The 17,026-nt window shown below is 41.9% G+C and overlaps 1 protein-coding gene across 1 annotated transcript in view; it reads right to left on the bottom strand.

The window, feature by feature from the left end:
* Positions 1–1,199: 1,199 nt before the first annotated feature.
* The window catches only part of Xrn1 (5'-3' exoribonuclease 1), a 100,894-nt gene continuing 85,067 nt past the window's right edge, over positions 1,200–17,026 (bottom strand). Inside the window, exons 36-43 of the mRNA XM_032911501.1 lie at positions 15,932–16,042; positions 15,665–15,784; positions 14,810–14,969; positions 7,874–8,040; positions 5,871–5,984; positions 5,426–5,528; positions 2,283–2,443; positions 1,200–1,730 (exon numbers count right to left, since the gene is read on the bottom strand). Of these exons, the coding sequence (XP_032767392.1) occupies positions 1,434–1,730; positions 2,283–2,443; positions 5,426–5,528; positions 5,871–5,984; positions 7,874–8,040; positions 14,810–14,969; positions 15,665–15,784; positions 15,932–16,042 (1,233 nt within the window). The 3' untranslated portion in view covers positions 1,200–1,433. The remainder of the gene's footprint in view (positions 1,731–2,282; positions 2,444–5,425; positions 5,529–5,870; positions 5,985–7,873; positions 8,041–14,809; positions 14,970–15,664; positions 15,785–15,931; positions 16,043–17,026) is intronic.

Below are 17,026 nucleotides of genomic sequence, written 5' to 3'. Positions count from 1 at the left end.
TATAAGCATATCACAAAACTAAAAGATAAATATGTTATATACAAATGCACGCCCTGATGTCCTTGAGAAAATTTCAAAAATTCTAAATCATTTCAACAGTGTGAAAAACACGCGTCGTCCATGAGTGACATGCAGAGACAAAATGTGACATCACCGAGCAGTTCACAGGTGGTAAAATGCACAGCCAGAATGGGACGGGCAGTAGATAATGTCCACACAAAAAAGACATCTTGGAATTTTTAAAAAGTTTACATTTTTACCAGTCCCAGGAAGCTCTACACATAGATGCACAATTGGTTTTCACATATGTGAAGTAAGCAGAGAAAAGCCACACGAGGGGTGTGGGGACGCACGGCTGGGATCTCAGAATGTGGAGGGTTGCCATGAGCACCAGGCCAGCCAGGACTACACAGCAAGACCCAGTCTCTAAGGAGAAAATCAACAAAGCAAATATAACCCAAGAAGCCTGAAAAAGAACAGTGATTAATGTCCTGTACTGTACTCTATTTAAAGACTGATTTATAATCACTGTACCCTGTAGATTTTGAAACTTAATTTTATTTATTTTATAATGCTTTTATTCCTCAAAGGTTACAAATTCTGAATGCTGGTTCTTGAATAGTCTAAAAAATTCATTATTTTTCAACTCTAGATTGCTATTCCTAGTTTGAAGCAGTCAGACAAATGCTCTGGAGTCTTCTGAAGTTGCTTTGGTACAAGAGTTAGAACAAAGCAGCAGAGCTCCACAGCCAGCTCCATGGCGGCGCGTGCTGGCTCTGCAGCATCTGAGGGCCTGACTGTGGCCTCAGACTGCCCTGAACAGAGTACCCGCCACTCTCCAGTCATGTAGCGCCATCATTACAAACAAATAAAACCCACATTAGGAAATTACGCGGCCCAATTCATGCTGCATTTAGTTATCCCTCAATAATAGTGTAAAAAAGCTTGTCATCAGGTCAATGACTAGTTTATGGTCCAAGGACCCCATGAGGAAGCCAATGGTTGGAGTGGTACATCTTAGCGCTTAGCCCACTCATAGTCACTGTAGGTTTTGGGTTTTGAAGCAAGGTCTCAGGCCGGCCAGGAACTCAGTATGTAGGCCCTGGCTAACCCTGAATATATGGCAATCCTTCTGTCTCAGCCTCTCAAGCACGATGTTCATAGGTTATTACCACTTTGATATTTATTTTAATACAAGATTTAATTTTCTCTTTTTTACAGCTTTATTGAGGTATCACTGATGTACAACAAATTGCACATATTTAAAGTGCACAATTTGATATATAGTCTTAAATAGCATGAAAAGTGCCTAATAACTTAAAAATAAAAAATATCAAATCTAAACATCCTAAAATAGTACATTTTTGATACATAGATATCAATTTATCAAAAGGTAGATGGAGATAAAAGAAATAAATTCCCAGGTACCAAATTTATTCAGAAGGTTTAGAAACACTAAAGTTGACAGCCAATTTTCTTGATTTCCTTCTTGAGGAGCTTGGAGCTGACCTCTGGTGGGACACGACATGGCCTTGGGATGCAGTTTCAACGTGAGAAGACACAGGCTGGGTAGCCTGAGAGGACGCTGAAGACGCTGGTGAACCTTCTTGTGGAGTCATTCTGGTGGCTTCGGAAGACCCTGGCTTGTTAGTCTGAAGTGGTGTGGCTTGAGAACTCTGGGCCTCCTTATTCTCAAAATTCTTTTTGTTTGCAACTCTTTTTTTTGTAACCTTTGAGGAATAAAAGCATTATTAACTAATAAATCTAGCAATCTAGACACACATACAGAGCTTGTGTCAGAAAATACCATAAACTAGGCCATGGATACTTGCTAATCACTGCTGATTTTGATGTCCACTTACTAATAGCAACACGGTATTTCTTATAGGGGCTAAGGAGATAGCTCGGGGGGTCCAAAATTGGGTCCCAGCACCCACGTCTGCTGGCCTGTAACTCTGCTTCAGGGGATCCAGCACCTCTGGCTTTCTGGAGCACCTCAACTTGGTGAACATAGCCTCCCTCCCTGGACATAATTAAACCAAAATAAATCTTTAAAAAATATTTGTACTTGCTACACTAAGTATTACTTTTTAGAATATAAATTCAGACCAGAGAGACCAGCCTAGTTCATACACACAATATTTCTAGTCAGTATTGGTAAAAACTAACTAAAGTTTTTATCAGCAGTTTTGTTCTGAATACAAAAAAAAAAAAAAAAAAAAAGAAAGAAAAAAAAAAAAAGCAACACTGCTAAAAACTATACTTTTCCTTCCAGCCCTCACCTGCAGAGGTATGAACTGATTGTGCACTCCACCTGGCATTCCTCCAGCCAAGGGCATGGTTGCAGGATATGAAGGATAGTGGTAGGCATTCCCAGGAACTGGCACTGGTGGTCTCCATGGCACTGAGCCAAAGAGATGAGACGATGAAGGCATCATATTAGCTGTAAAATACCAATATCCAGAGAGTTAAGGCTCCTTTCTGCCAGCCCCTTGTAGGTTCTCTACCTCAGGTGGCAACCGTAACAGCTCTTGCGTGCTTTATCCATCAGCCCTGGGCTTCTTTCTTAGAACCATGAACTCTACAGAAATGCGGTCATCCTGATGTTGACCTGCAGAGGACAGTGACACCCATGCTGACATGGCCTTTAGGAATGGTTGTGATTATGGGAGTTGGAGGGAGCTGGACTTGGCTATGGAATCACTTCCGTTCCTTCAGAAGACCCTGGCTCGCTAGTCTCAAGTGCTGTGGATTAAGAAGAACTCTGGCCTTCCTTATTCTCAAAATCCTATTTGTTTGTTTCATGGCCACATACATGTACTTGAAGTGACACCTTAAGAAAGGTCTGGGAGCAAAGACAGATCACAAGGCTCTCACCTTATCGAATGCTAAGTAGTTTACAGAGTGAGCATAGCATATAATAAGCCCCAAAGTTCAAAATTTGTAATGTAATCACTTTAATTGTACAGGTAATTTCTTTCTCTATTCTAGTACTGTAATTCAAGGACATTTTTGGGGGGGCTCTTGGAAGCACACTGAACTGCTGATTCCTAAAACTCTTTGTCTCTCTGAGCTACTTGAAGCACTGGTGAAATGCAGACCCCTTGTCAGTGTGACTAAAATCCAGTAAGCCAGACTCTTGAGATCTCAGAAATCTTTATATGGAGATCAGAAGACAATTTGTGGGGCTCAGTTCTTTTCGTCCACAATGTGGGGCATAGGATTTAACTCAGGCTGCCAGGCTTTGCAGCAAATGCCTTTACCTCCCGAGCCATGTCTCTGGTCCTGGTATTTTGAATTTCAAAAGCAATACATTTTTTCTTTCTTATAATTTTGTTCCTTTTAAGTCTAGAGACACATATCCTTTAATTCTAAGAAATCTTAAGTTTCCTTCTCCCTTCCTTCCTTTAACTCATTACTTCTCTGGAGTTGCCAATAATAAGGGTTGTTGATCTGTGCACAATATTAATTTTTTGTTATTTCTTATTTTCTAGTTTTTACCATCCTTTGACCATTTTAAATCAACAACTGTGATAGTTTAAATGAGAAATGTCATCCTAGGTGCAGGTATTTGAATACAGTGCCCTGATGGTGGTGCTGTTTGTGAAACTTACGACATCTTTAGCAGATAGTCTTGTTGAGGAAGATGCCCCTGGGAACTGGCTTTGAGTTTATAGTCTCACCCCACTTCCTGTTTTCTCTCTCTGCTCTGCATTTGCATTCCTGACCTCTCATGTTGGCTTTCTGCTTCAGTCATCTGTTACCATGCCTCTGCTTCCATTATGGATTCCTCCTGTGGTATGTTATCTCAGCAACAGAAAAGTAACTGGTACAGAAATTGGTACCAGGAGTGGGGATGTTGCTGTGAAGAACCTGGCTGTGCTGTACTTTGGAGAATGTGGAGGACTGTTCAAGTTTAGACTAGAAAAGTGGCTGAGTGCCATTACCAGAGCTTAATGGGCCGTTCTAGAAGATAGCAGTGAAGAGAGTGATGCAGAAGATAGAGGCCTGCCTCATGTTTGAGAGGGAGTACAGACAGTGTGTGAGTTTTGTAAACAGTCTCATTGTTTTCTGCCCATGTCCTGAGAATTGACATGAGGCTAAGTGAAAAGACCAATTTCTCTGGCCAAAGAACTTTAAGACCACAGAGTCTATGTTATGACTCTTATTGATAAGTCGCACCCAGCTCTACAATAACAAAGAGCAAGTGGGACAGAAAGAAATGGAAACATGCAGTCCGGAGATGGCATATGCTAAAAGAGGCTGTAATGGTTAAGGAGATTAGCACCATCAAGGAGAGATCTGCTCTGCCCTGGAACAATGGGAAAAGTGCCATAGGAGAACATCCTACCTAGCTAAACCTCCACCTTGTAGAACAGTCCCGAAGAGCAGCTTGTTTCTAGAAAGCAATTGCTGTAGCTCAGGACAGCTGCACTAAAGTGCTGGAAGGAGTATGGGTCTGCTCCCTGGGCATGGAAGATGCAAGAGTAGGCGAGCCCCAGAGGCCAGACAATGCATGGCAGGGGCGGGGGTGTCCCTGTCCCTGTAAGGAGCCTGTAAGAGGCCATCATGTATAGCTATGGTAATGAAGTCTGAGTTCTGGTGGAGACTCCATGATGTTAGAGATCACAGTCGTGAGACATTTGCCAAGGAACACTGCACACATGGAGTAGAACCAGTTTGAGAGAGAACGCTGCAGGCAGTCAAGCTGGAGTCATCAGACACTGGACATGGAGCTACACGATTCTGTGTTTGTCCTGAGTTTTGATTTACTCTGGTTCAGTATTTCTCACTATGTCCTCCAACTGTTTCATTCACTGCCAGTGTCTTCAGCTCCATCCTTCCTTCTCTCTCTGTTTTTCTTTGAGACAAGGTTTATGTGTAGCCCTAGCTGTCCTGGAACTCACTCTGTTGATCAGGCTGGCCTCAAACTCAGAGATCTGCCTGCCTCTGCCTTGTGAGTGCTGGGATTAAAGGCGAACACCACCAGTATTGGCTGCTTTCAAACTTCTAGTCTGCTGATGCTTCTTTTATCTATTTATGCTCAAGAGGTTTCGTTTTAAAATTTCTTATTATTTAACAGAGTTTGGGTGAGAAGAAAAGGTAACTACAAGTTGTAAAGTTTTTTGATTTTTAAAGATAGTTCTTTAACTCGGTAGAGTGGGTATACTTTAATCTTAACACTCAGAAGATTGAGTGAGGTAGAAACTAGAAATTCAAAACTAATCTGGGTTACATAAGGACACTGCCTTAAAAAAAAAAAAAAAATCAAATCCCAAACCACAAAAACGGTACATGTCGATGTATGCATACACACAGTAAATGTAATTTAGCTCCTCCCAAAACACCAACAAAATGTGGTTCTTAAAAGAATTTAGAGAAATAAGAACTGAGGGATAAATACTTAGAAAAGCAAACACCTTACCAGTAGGTTGGGGAAAGACAGGAGGGACAGCTCCAGGTGGTACCGCAGGAGGATAATTTGTAAATATTGGTGGAGGCAAAGGAAAATTCACACCCAAGGAGCCCTATGGAGTATTTAAAAGTAGTGAGACAAAACAACAAGACTTTTCTTTCTGTAGAGACTAATTAAAAGTCTAATAGGCAGACTGGAGGGAGAGCTCAGTGGTTAAGAGCACTTGCTACTCTGAGAGGATGGAAGTTTGATTCTCGGCATGCGGGTGGGCAGCTCACAACGCCTACAACTCCAAATCCAGGGGATCTGGCTTCCTTCTTCTGGTCTCTGTATGCATACACACGCACACACACAGACACACATAGACACACACACACACACACACACACACACACACACACACACACACCCCAATTTTAAACTTTTAGACTTAGGGCGCATGAAGGACTCTTACCAGCTGTTGTAAAGCGAAGAGTGCGGCTCTTTCCTTGGCCTCGCTCTCAGAGTGGCACTGAGGCCCATGCACCAGCAAGCCATTAGACAACTTCACCTGACAAACTGTCATTGTCTAAAAAAGAAAATATAGATTTCCATAAGATTATCTGTCTAGGAACTGAAGTTCCTCTTTTTTTTTTTTTTTTTTTTTCCGGAGCTGGGGACCAAACTCAGGGCCTTGCAGTTGCTAGGGCAAGCGCTCTACCACTGAGCCAAATCCCAACCCCTTGAAGTTCCTCTCTTAAGCCTGGGACTAACATCAGGATAATCTCATCTAAGTTTTAAGTTTCCAGGAAAATTTTTAGAATTGTGCCTTATCTTTCTTTCCTTAAAAAACAAAAAGCCAAACCAAACAACAAGAAGATCAAGGTCTCTCTATGTAGTCCCATAGTGCTGTAACTTTCTATGTAGAACAGGCTGGCCTCAAACTCAGAGTTTGCCACTGATTCCAAACTGCCCCCCTCCCCCTAAAAACCATGTAACATTAAATTTACCATCTTAACCATTTTTCAAGAATACAATTCAGTGGTATTACACATATTAATAATGTGTATATGCGTTATTACCATCTATATCCAGAAATCTTTTTATTTTATACACCTAATTCTAAGCTGGGCAGTGGTGGTGCATGCCTTTAATCCCAGCAGAGGCAGGCGGATCTCTGAGTTTGAGGCCAGCCTGGTCTACAGGGTGAATTCTAGGACAGTCAAAACTACACAAGGAAAACCTGTTTCACCCCCACCCCCCAAAACCAAACCAAACCAAAAACCAATCAAACCCCCAAAACCAACCAACCAATCAAGAAAAAAGGAAACCCTAATTCTACACTCATCAGTCAACAATTCCCTCCCCTATTCAAGCCAGGGAAACCACTATTTAGGTATGTCAGACATGTGGTTTGCTTCACTAAGTATGATGTCTATGGGTCACTCACACGGCAGTGCATTACAATGTCCTTTTAAAGTTGAGTAAGACCCACAGTTTGAGCTATATCAAACTTTGCTTATTAACTACACCTTAATGTAGACTTCTTTCAAAAAAATGTTTGTTATGTAGACGTCTATGCTTCATCTTCTACAAACCAGGCCATTATGAATGTAAAACTTTCTTCAGATGTAGTTTTATTTTTTTTTTCCCAGACAGGGTTTCTCTGTGTAGCCCTGGTGGTGCTGGAACTCTATAGACCAGGATGGCCTTGAAGTCAGAGATCTGCCTGCCTCTGCCTTCAGTGCTAGATTAAAGAAGTGCACACCACTGCCCTGTAAGACTCAGTTCTCTTTTGGATATATATTGAGAAATACAGGAATTGCTGTAGCACATTATAATTCTATTCAAAAAACAGTGTTTGGAGATAGGCTCTTTTAGACAATTCTTTACTTTGGTGCGTGTGTTTTGTCTGCTTATATGTCTGTGCATCATGTGGGGAGAAGAACAGACAGAGAGCACGCTCAACCACCGAGCTATCTCTCCAGAGCCTGGAGACAAGCTCTTGATTATGTAGCCAGACTGCTGTCAGCCTCCAGCGTTGGATGATAGATATGTATTGTGATGTCTGGCTATATTACCTTTTTGCATTAGGAATGTAAATAAAAATATCCAATAACAAAAAAATAGTAAGAATAAATAAATAAAAAAATAGGAAGAAAGAAATGCCTATTTAATGGTTTTGTTCACTTCTGATCAGGTGGTTCTGTCACTGAGCTCATCTATTCTGTTGTTATGTATGGGCCTCTACATTGAGTTCAAATCCTAGTGCTGTTGAAAAACAGCAACAACTTCCCAAAGCACAAACAAAACCACAACTGTAGGTACACTCACACAAACGCAAAAAAAACCCCAAAAAACCCAAAAAAAAAAACCAACCTCCACACCATTCTACTTTTTCTTTAACTAAAGATTTCCAGTTAATTATGCTCAGTTAAAATTTATATTTGTGTAGACATCAAATGCAGTATACTCTACCTGTGTTGTCCGCAGAAAGGAGAAATCCGGTTGTGGCATTCCAACAAGGGAACAAATTCGAGAGAGTTCAGTAACTGGTGTGGACACAGGAGGCATGTGGCCTGGCCAGCACACACTGTCCACACTCTGGTATTCATTAGTACTGTGAGGCTGGCTCACATGGCTTGCTATCAAGAAAGCAAAGGGGATGTCCACATTAATGAACCAATGTCCTGTCCAGCCGTGCTGGTGTGAGTCAGAATGTCCCCTCAGCTCATACATTTGAATGTTTAGTCACCAGGGAGTGAATTGTTTGAGAGGATTAGAAAGGTTAGGAGGGGTGGCCTTGTTGAAGGAAAAATGTCTCTGGAGGTGGGTTTCAGAAGCTCAGGACAGGCTCAGTCTCTGTCAGCCACTGTCAGAGCCATGTGTGGGACCGTGAGGATTAGGGACTAAACCTCTGAAACTGTTAGGCAAGCCCACAGCTATTTATAAGAGTTGCCACGGTCATGGAGGTCTCTTCGCAGCAATAGAACAGTGACCAAGCCAGCAGGTATTACAGTTTTATAGGAGATAAAAAAGCAAAGTACTAAATGGTTAAAACACAACAGATCGGGCAAGGTGGTTTATAACTGTAAACCTCAACCAGAGCTAGTCTGAAATACAAAATAAGATTCTGTCTCCAAAAACCAAGAGAAAAGGTTAAGAAATAATTACCAAGAATAAATGTAGATGGCTACAGTTTATAAATGATAATTACCAAGATAAATATTTTAAAACTGGGTATAATGGAGCACACCTGAACAAAAGTGAACTCCAATGAAGAATTAATCCACCCCCCCTTTTTGAGACAAGTTCTCTCACTATGTATGACCTAGAGTTTATTATGTAGACCATGATGCCCTCAAACTCACAGAGATCTATCCGACTATTTCCAGAGTTCTGTGATATAGAGGTGTGCTACCATATCTACCTGCTTCTTCCTACCTCCTCTCCTCCTCACTCCCCCACATGGAAAGGTTTAATGAGAGAAGAATAGAAGAGGGGAGAAACAAGGCCGGTCATGAGCACGTGGAGGGAAGGAGGTGAGGGGATAGGGAGAGAAGGGACAGGGACAAAGGGATGAGAGCAGAGCAGAGTAAGGGCAAGAGCTACTTCCTACTTTTGACTGGGGCTCATGAAACTTAGATTAGCTTTAAACTTGTTACATAGTCCAGGCTGGCTTGAACTCCTTATCCTCTTGCCTCTGCTTCCCCAGGATGAGAGTATGAGTGTGCACCAGCACCCCACCCCTTATGCAGAACTGGTGACTGAATCTAGGCCCTCTACTACTACTGGGCTGCTATAGAAGAGCCTTGAAGCATTAATCATAGAAGAGATTAAACATCTGGGCCTGGAAGTGCAGATCCCTAATTCTAGGTACTTAGGAAGCTGAGGCAGGAAGATCATGAGTTCAAGGCCAACCGGGACAACTTAATGAGATCTCAAAAACCAAAGTAAAATAGGATATGGAGTAGGTCACTTGTCTAGCTTGCTTGAGGCCCAAGTTCAATTCTCAATAGTATTTTGCAAAACAAAAGGAGGAGTGGTGTTAAGTGACCTTGCCCAAAGTCGCAGAACCAGTTGGCACAACGTAGGCTAGAGTCTTAGCTACTTAAGTTCTTCACATTTTCGAAATTAAGTAAAATATACTCGTTATTGAAATTTATCCATTTTGCTTAAAAATTATTTTGATCTATTTCCGGAACAAGTCTGTCATTATTATAAGTATATAATCAATTTCTATTAGCTTTTGAGGGCCAGTGGGATGGTTCAGTGGTTAGAGCCATCTGCTGCCTGAAGACCTGAACTGGATTCCCAAAATCACGTGGTAGTGGAAGGAAAATGATTGCCATGAGGTGTCCTCTGCTTCCCAAATGATAGAATGAGATGTGCATGACTCCACCCCACAGTAAATAAATATATTTTTAAAATTCCACTAAAAAAGGAAGTCATCACATCTCACCATAAAAATGTAATTTTTTTTAAAGACAGGGGTTTCTCTAAGTAACCATGGAGGTTCTGCAACTCTCTGTGTCAACTCGAATTCAGAGATCCACTTGCTCGTCTCCAAGTGCTGGGATTAAAGATGTGCCACTACACTCGACTTCTAATAGTCTTTAAATTATTAATTAACTTATTATTATTAATTATCCAATATTTATTGGTGTACTGAATACTGGCTGGTTTTGTGTGTCAACTCGACACAAGCTGGAGTTATAGAGAAAGGAGCCTCCCTTGAGGAAATGCTTCCATGAGATCAGCTGTAAGGCATTTTCTCAATTAGTGGTCAAGTGGGGAGGGCCCAGCCCAGTGTGGGTGGTGCCGTCCCTGGACTGGTGGTCCTGGGTTCTATAAGCAAGCAAGCTGAGCAAGCCAGGGGAAGCAAGTCAGTAAGCAGCATCCCTCCATGGCCTCTGCATCAGCTCCTGCTTCCTCACCTGCTTGAGTTCCAGTCCTGACTTCCTTTGGTGATGAACAGCAAAGGTGATGTGGAAGTGTGAGCTGAATAAACCCTTTCCTCCCCAACTTGCTTCTTGTCATGATGTTTCATTCAGGAATGGAAACCATGACTAAGACATACATTGGTGCCAGGATAGTGAGGTATTCCTGTGACAGCCTGACCATGTTTTGGGGAGGACTGTGGAAGGACTTTGGAACTTTGGGCTAGAAGAGCCATTGGGTGTGAAGAGCTCTGTGAGATGTTCTGCAGGAGCTTGCAAGGTAATGTTGAGAACAGTGTAGAAGATGGAGGCCTGGCTTGCGAAATTTTAGAGGGAAGATTAAAAACTCCTTTTTTTTCTTAAATTGGATATTTTTAAATTTACATTTCAAATGTTATCCCCTTTCCTGGTTCCCCTCTGGTAATTAGCTATCCCCTCCACCTTCCCCTTGCTTCTATGAGAGTGCACCCCTACCCACCCACCCACTTCCTCTCCGCTCCCCACCCTGACATTCCCCTACACTGGGGCACTGGGGCATCGAGCCTTCATAGGACCAAGGGTCTCTCCTCCCATTGATGCCCAACAAGGCCATCCTCTGCTACATATGCGGCTGGAGCCATGGGTTCATCCCTGTGTGGTGGTTTAGTCCCTGGGAGCTCTAGGGGTGCAGGGGGTGTGTGTGGCTAGTTGATATTGTTGTTCTTCCTATGGGGTTGCAAAGCCCTTCAGCTCCTTCAGTCCTTTCTTTAATCAAGGTCATTGCTGTTTTGATTGTGAAGATTCTGTGGTTTTGGTTAGCTGGGGCTGAAGAATCAGCTGTGATTAAGAAGATACCAAAACTACTAAAGTGAAACCTTTGCATTACCGGCACTATTGATGCTGGTCAGCTGGAGCTAAGATATTAGTGGTGATTAAGAAGAGACCAGCATTACTGAGTTGAAATCTTCTGGGAAGTGTTTTCTGAGAGCACAAAGGAGCTGTGTTCCAGAGATAGGCAAGGTTGTGCCTCACTGGACTTGGTTATGTGTAAAAGTCACCCAGGTGGTATTGGTTTTGCAGGCATGAAGGGGTCATGAAGAGCAGCTGAGTCTTGGCACCGTGAGAAGCCATGGAAGGCCATTGGTGGTAGTCTCAGTTGCAGATGCCCAGTACTGAAGGGGTCATGCAAAGGATTTGATGCTTGGCACCATGAAGACAGCCTATGAGAGGTTATCGGAGAAGCCTAGCTGCAGCGGAAGACTCCAGTGTATTGTAGATGCCAGTACCATAGAATGATCACCAAGAACAGCATCGGCAGTGGAGTGGATCCCTGAGCTTAGCGTGCTAGAGAGGGCAGAGCCAGAGAAGAGACACAGGCACTTGGAGGAGCCCAGAAGATCGTGAGTAGATTCCAGACATTGGACAGTTGATTTTGCTTTTGATTGTGACTGTGCCCTGATATTTTTCCCTCTTGAAATAAAGGATTTTAGTCGAGTCCACAGTTAAGAGACTTTAAATGTAAGAATACTTTGAATTTTAAGAGATTGGATATTTTAAGGGGATTGAAATTTTAATATGTAAGAATCTGTAAAGACTGTGGGACTTTTAAAGTTATTTAGATCTTGGGGGTGAATAAGAAAGTAAGGGTTGAGGCTTAATAGTGATTTGATACAAGCTGGAGTTAATCACAGAGAAAGGAGCCTCCCTTGAGGAAATGCTTTCATGAGATCCAGCTGTAAGGCATTTTCTCAATTAGTGATCAAGGGTATGAGGGCCCAGCCCATTGTGGGTGGTGCCATCCCTGGGCTGGCGGTCCTGGGTTCTATAAGAAAGCAAGTTGAGCAAGCCAGGGGAAGCAAGCCAGTAAGAAACATCCCTCCATGGCCTCTGCATCAGCTCCTGCTTCCTGACCTGCTTGAGTTCCAGTCCTGACTTCCTTTGGTGATGAACAGCAATGTGAATGTGTAAGCTGAATAAACTCTTTCCTCCCCAACTTGCTTCTTGGTCAAGATGTGTGCAGGAATGGAAACCATGACTAAGACAACTGGTGTATATTGGAGCCAGGCACTGCTTTGGTTCCAGACTTTGATCCTTAATAACTTCGGACTGAATTACTCAAAACTTTTTTCCCCCCAACACTGTGAAGAGCTTCTGTTCAAATTCAGTTTTGTTGGAAGCATTCTCCCGGGGCAGTTTGTCAGAGTACTGTATAAGTGCAGTATCAACTATAAGGGTCTAAGACACAGGAACAATCTGTTTGCACTGTCAGCCCCAAGCCATGCTACACTACAAGTGTCACTTCTAGAGTACATCCCTGGTAATGTTTTTTAATTGAATTTATAGCTTTTTCTGTTTTAATACTGGTTATTTTAATACTGGTATCAATTGATAGCATCTACGACAGGTTGGACAGTGCTATTTGGTTTATATATTAATAGCACACGTTATTTGTAATGATTGTGGTCACTGTATAAATTGGAAAGATAGTTAGAAAAGCTAAAAATTCATTTAGCACGTACACTATGAAGGAAGCAGGATGTGATATTCTTTTAAGGCTTCCACATTTATCTGTAATAGTTTAAGTTATAGGAAGCTTACAAATATTTAATTACATACATAAGCAAGAAAAAAGTTTGAGTTTAACTGTGTAACTTGGGCTAGCCTTGAACTCCTGTTTTAGGTTCTCAAGTGCTAGGATTAAAGGTGTACATAACCAAACCTGGCCTTAAAAAGCTATTCTCAGCTAAGCACGGTGGCATAGGCCTTTAATTCCAGCACTTGGAGACAGTGGGAGGTGGAGCTCTATGAATTCAAGGCCAGTCTTATCTACACAGTGAGATGTATGTTAGCTGTACCACAAGTACATTGTGAGACCCTGTCTCAAAACAAAACAAAAAACAACCAGAAAATGAATCAAGCAAAGCAAGGTGGCTGGTCCATGCCTGCAATTCCAGCACTGAGCTTGAACGTCACAGTGAGACTCTGTCTTAAAAAGACTAAAGGGGGCTGGAGAGGTGGCTCAGTGGTTAAGGGCACTGACTGCTCTTCCAGGTTCTGAGATCAATTCCCAGCAACCACATGGTGGCTCACAACCATCTATAGGGGGATCTGATACCCTCTTCTGGTGTGTCTGAAGACAGCCAACAGTGTACTCATATAAATAAATAAATGTTAAAAAGATTAAAGAAAAAAAAAACAAAAATAAAGCAAAACAAAATAACAAAAATTATCAAAGTTATCATCATTATTTTAAATTGTAGATAGAGTATTGCTATGTACCCAAAGCTGAGCAGGAACTCATTATGCAGTGTAGGCTGGCCTTGGGCTCCTGGCAGTTCTTCTGCATTAGGCTCCTAAGGGCAGAGACTGCATGTGTGAGGTACCATGCCAGGCCAAAATGTAGGTACGTTTACTTAATTTTTCAAATACTTGTTGTGGTTATTTTAAAGTGTGTGTGTGTCTGCCTGTCTCTGTCTATGTATGGGTTTATGAGCAAGAGGGCGGTGTGTGAGGTCAGTGTGTGTGTGTCTGCCTGTCTCTGTCTATGTATGGGTTTATGAGCAAGAGGGCGGTGTGTGAGGTCAGTGTGTGTGTGTCTGCCTGTCTCTGTCTGTCTATGTATGGGTTTATGAGCAAGAGGGCAGTGTGTGAGGTCAGTGTTGGATCCACTGGAGCTGCATCTGGATGGGGTTCCTGGGAGCACAAGTCTGTCTGGTTCTTTGCAAGCGTAGTGTACTCTCCTATCCCTGAGCCATGTCTCCAGTCCTCTGCCTGCTGAGTACAGGAGTTCAGGGCAATGTGTGGTTACTCTCTGCTATCACTGTCCATTCCATTCCTCTGAGGCAGGGTGAGGTTGGAAGACAGCAAGACTCAGTAATCCTCTTTGCTTCTGCAGTAGCTGGAATAACAGGTACTCACAGGCTACTTGGCTTGTTTATGGGTGCTATGTATGTGAATGCTGGTCTTCATGTGGCAAGTTTGTGTTTTTATAAGATTTATTTATTTATACCACTACACTGTGGCTATCAGATCCCATTAGAGATGGTTGTGAGCCACCATGTGGTTGCTAGGAATTGAACTTGGGTCCTCTGGAAGATCTGTCAGTGCTCTTAACTGCTGAGCCATCTCTCCAGCCCTGGGGCAAGCATTCTTAACTTGTTGAGCTACTTCTTCAGGCCCTAGTTTTAAGAAGAACAAATGGGTTTGGTGAGATGGCTCGATTGGTAAGGTGCTTGCTGTCAAGCCTGGTAACCTGTCTGGGACAAACACAACCAACGGAAGGAGAGAACTGACTCCTCACCATCATCCTCTGATCACCACACGTGTGCTAATCGCACGCATAAACTCGCACGCGCGCGCGCGCGCACACACACACACACACACACACACACACACACACACACACCAAACAAATAAATGAATGTACGTTTTTTCCAAAGGAACCACATGAACCGAGCTTTTGGAAATGATATTACTGGTAACAGGGTTAACTTACCCAGCTTCTTACTTGGCTTAGGATGTGATGAGGGTCCATGTTCATCTCTTCTACTAGAAGAAACCATGACTTCATTATCAAATTTTTTCACATCATTCTTACTGTCTGTTGTGTCAGGGCTATCAATTTTCAGAATTTCTTTAAGCATCCGTGTTCCTTTCTTTTTAGAAAAATCAATCATAGGTAGATGGGCAAGAAGAGAAGAAATGTTAGATGTATGTAGCTTATTCATATTCTTCATTTTCTGAGTTTTATTTCTTTTTTTGAGGTTTGTCCTTAGGCAGCTAGATAAGCGTTCTATCTAGTATTGGGCTCTATCCCCTTTGCTCTTTCTTTTGAAAAGAGTTCTCACTGTTAAAAATTAACATGCTTGGGCTGGAGAGATGGCCCAGTGGTTAAGAGCACGGGCGTCCATTCCAGAGGTCCTGAGTTCAATTCTCAGCTACCACATTGGCAGCTCACAACCATCTGATGCCCTCTTCTGCTGTGTCTGAAGACAGCTACAGTGTACTCATGTACATAAAATAATTCTTTAAAAAAATTAAGATGTTTACATAATTCATCTAAGACAATTAGATGGCCAAAGGCTTAAGTATACTCAGACTTCAAAGTATTATTTAACCCTATTTAACTTAGCCTGTTTAACAAGAACAGTGTTTAAAAAGCAGGGCTCTATGGTCTAATGGGAAAACAAAAACAACCCCCACAAAACAACATAAAGGGATGGCTAAACTGCTCAAAGCAATCCTGGCTTTCTTCACATGATGATGGAAGTGATGTGAGGTAGCACCAAAGAGGAGACAAAGGGTTTGAACAGACCCATGGGGCGCACATGTGGCTATTGAACATACGAACCATAGCAAAGGACTGCGGTGACAGATGTGCCTCATCTGGAGGCTCTCCATGAGGTAATTGTACTTCACTTTCCTTAGAGATATTCAAAGATGCTAAAAAGCTCTCAATTCCAGAGTGAGGCTAAAAGAACAAATATGTGTAAAGATAAAAGTGGAAAGTAGTAAAAAGCTAGATTTTACTCTAAAAATTTGACTTTTAGTCATCCATTTTCCTAGATGTACAAGTTTGATAAGAGACAGCGGATAAAGGGTTTATTTATTTACTTACCTTATGAACTGCATTTGGGTAACTGGTTACAACCTTCTGGGCTTCTGAAGTTCCTGGACTTTCATTTCTCTTCAATAGTTTAATATTACATCTGGCAGACGCTCCAGAAGTCTATGAAAGAATAAGTTTCTTGTGTTAGTAAATTTATGTTACTATTTAATAATATTCTACATAAATTCAGCAAAACATTCTATGTACTGCATTCTCTCTATTTGTGTAGTGTTTTACCTGCATGTATGTCTACATGTATATGCCATGTACATAAGCAGCCATGTAGGTGCTGGGAATTGAACCGGGGTCTTGTGGCACAGCAGGCAATGCTCTTAACCAGTGAGCCAACTCCCCAGGCCCAAGAACTGCTTTCTTTTAATGCCATAAAGAAAAAAGGGAAGAGAGGGACTAATAACTTGAATAGGGAAAATAATCATTATTTTTATTAACCTGTAAGATTTAGATTTCTTACAATTTTGAATATAGATAATAACCAATGATATGGTTTGTATATATTTGTTCTCCCACCTGAATGGTGATAACCAGCTTCAAATGAGGTCATGAGGTGGAACTCTCATGATGGGATGAGCAACCTTAAAAGGAGAAAATAGGCTGGAGAGATGGCTCAGAGGTTAAGAGCACTGACTGCTCTTCCAGAGGTCCTGAGTTCAAATCCCAGCAACCACATGGTGGCTCACAACCATCTGTAATGGGATCTGGGACCCTCTTCTGGTGTGCAAGTGTACATGCTGGCAGAACATGCACATCATGAATGAATGAATGAATGAATAAATAAAGGAATAAATAAATAAATAAATAAATAAATAAATAAAACAAACATCTCTTTCTTTCTAACAGATCAGAATTTAGGACAGGAGCCTCTTCCTAAAGGTCAAGAAGAAAACAGGACCCAGAAGCTCCCCAGACCCTAACTGAATTTCAGTACTGTTATTTCTCTCAAACTCATGTATTTTATTTTACCATTAAAACATTATCTTGGCTGGGTGTAATGGCCCACACCTCTAATCTCAGTACTGTTTTGGAGGTAGATGCAAGGATGAGGAGTTCAAGGTTAGCCTAAGTGAGTTAAGAGGCCAACTTATG

Source organism: Rattus rattus, chromosome 8 (assembly GCF_011064425.1).
Source record: "Rattus rattus isolate New Zealand chromosome 8, Rrattus_CSIRO_v1, whole genome shotgun sequence".
NCBI classification, from domain to species: domain Eukaryota; kingdom Metazoa; phylum Chordata; class Mammalia; order Rodentia; family Muridae; genus Rattus; species Rattus rattus.
The sequence above is the reverse complement of the archived record's forward strand: the minus strand, read 5'-3'. Positions and strand labels throughout refer to the sequence as shown.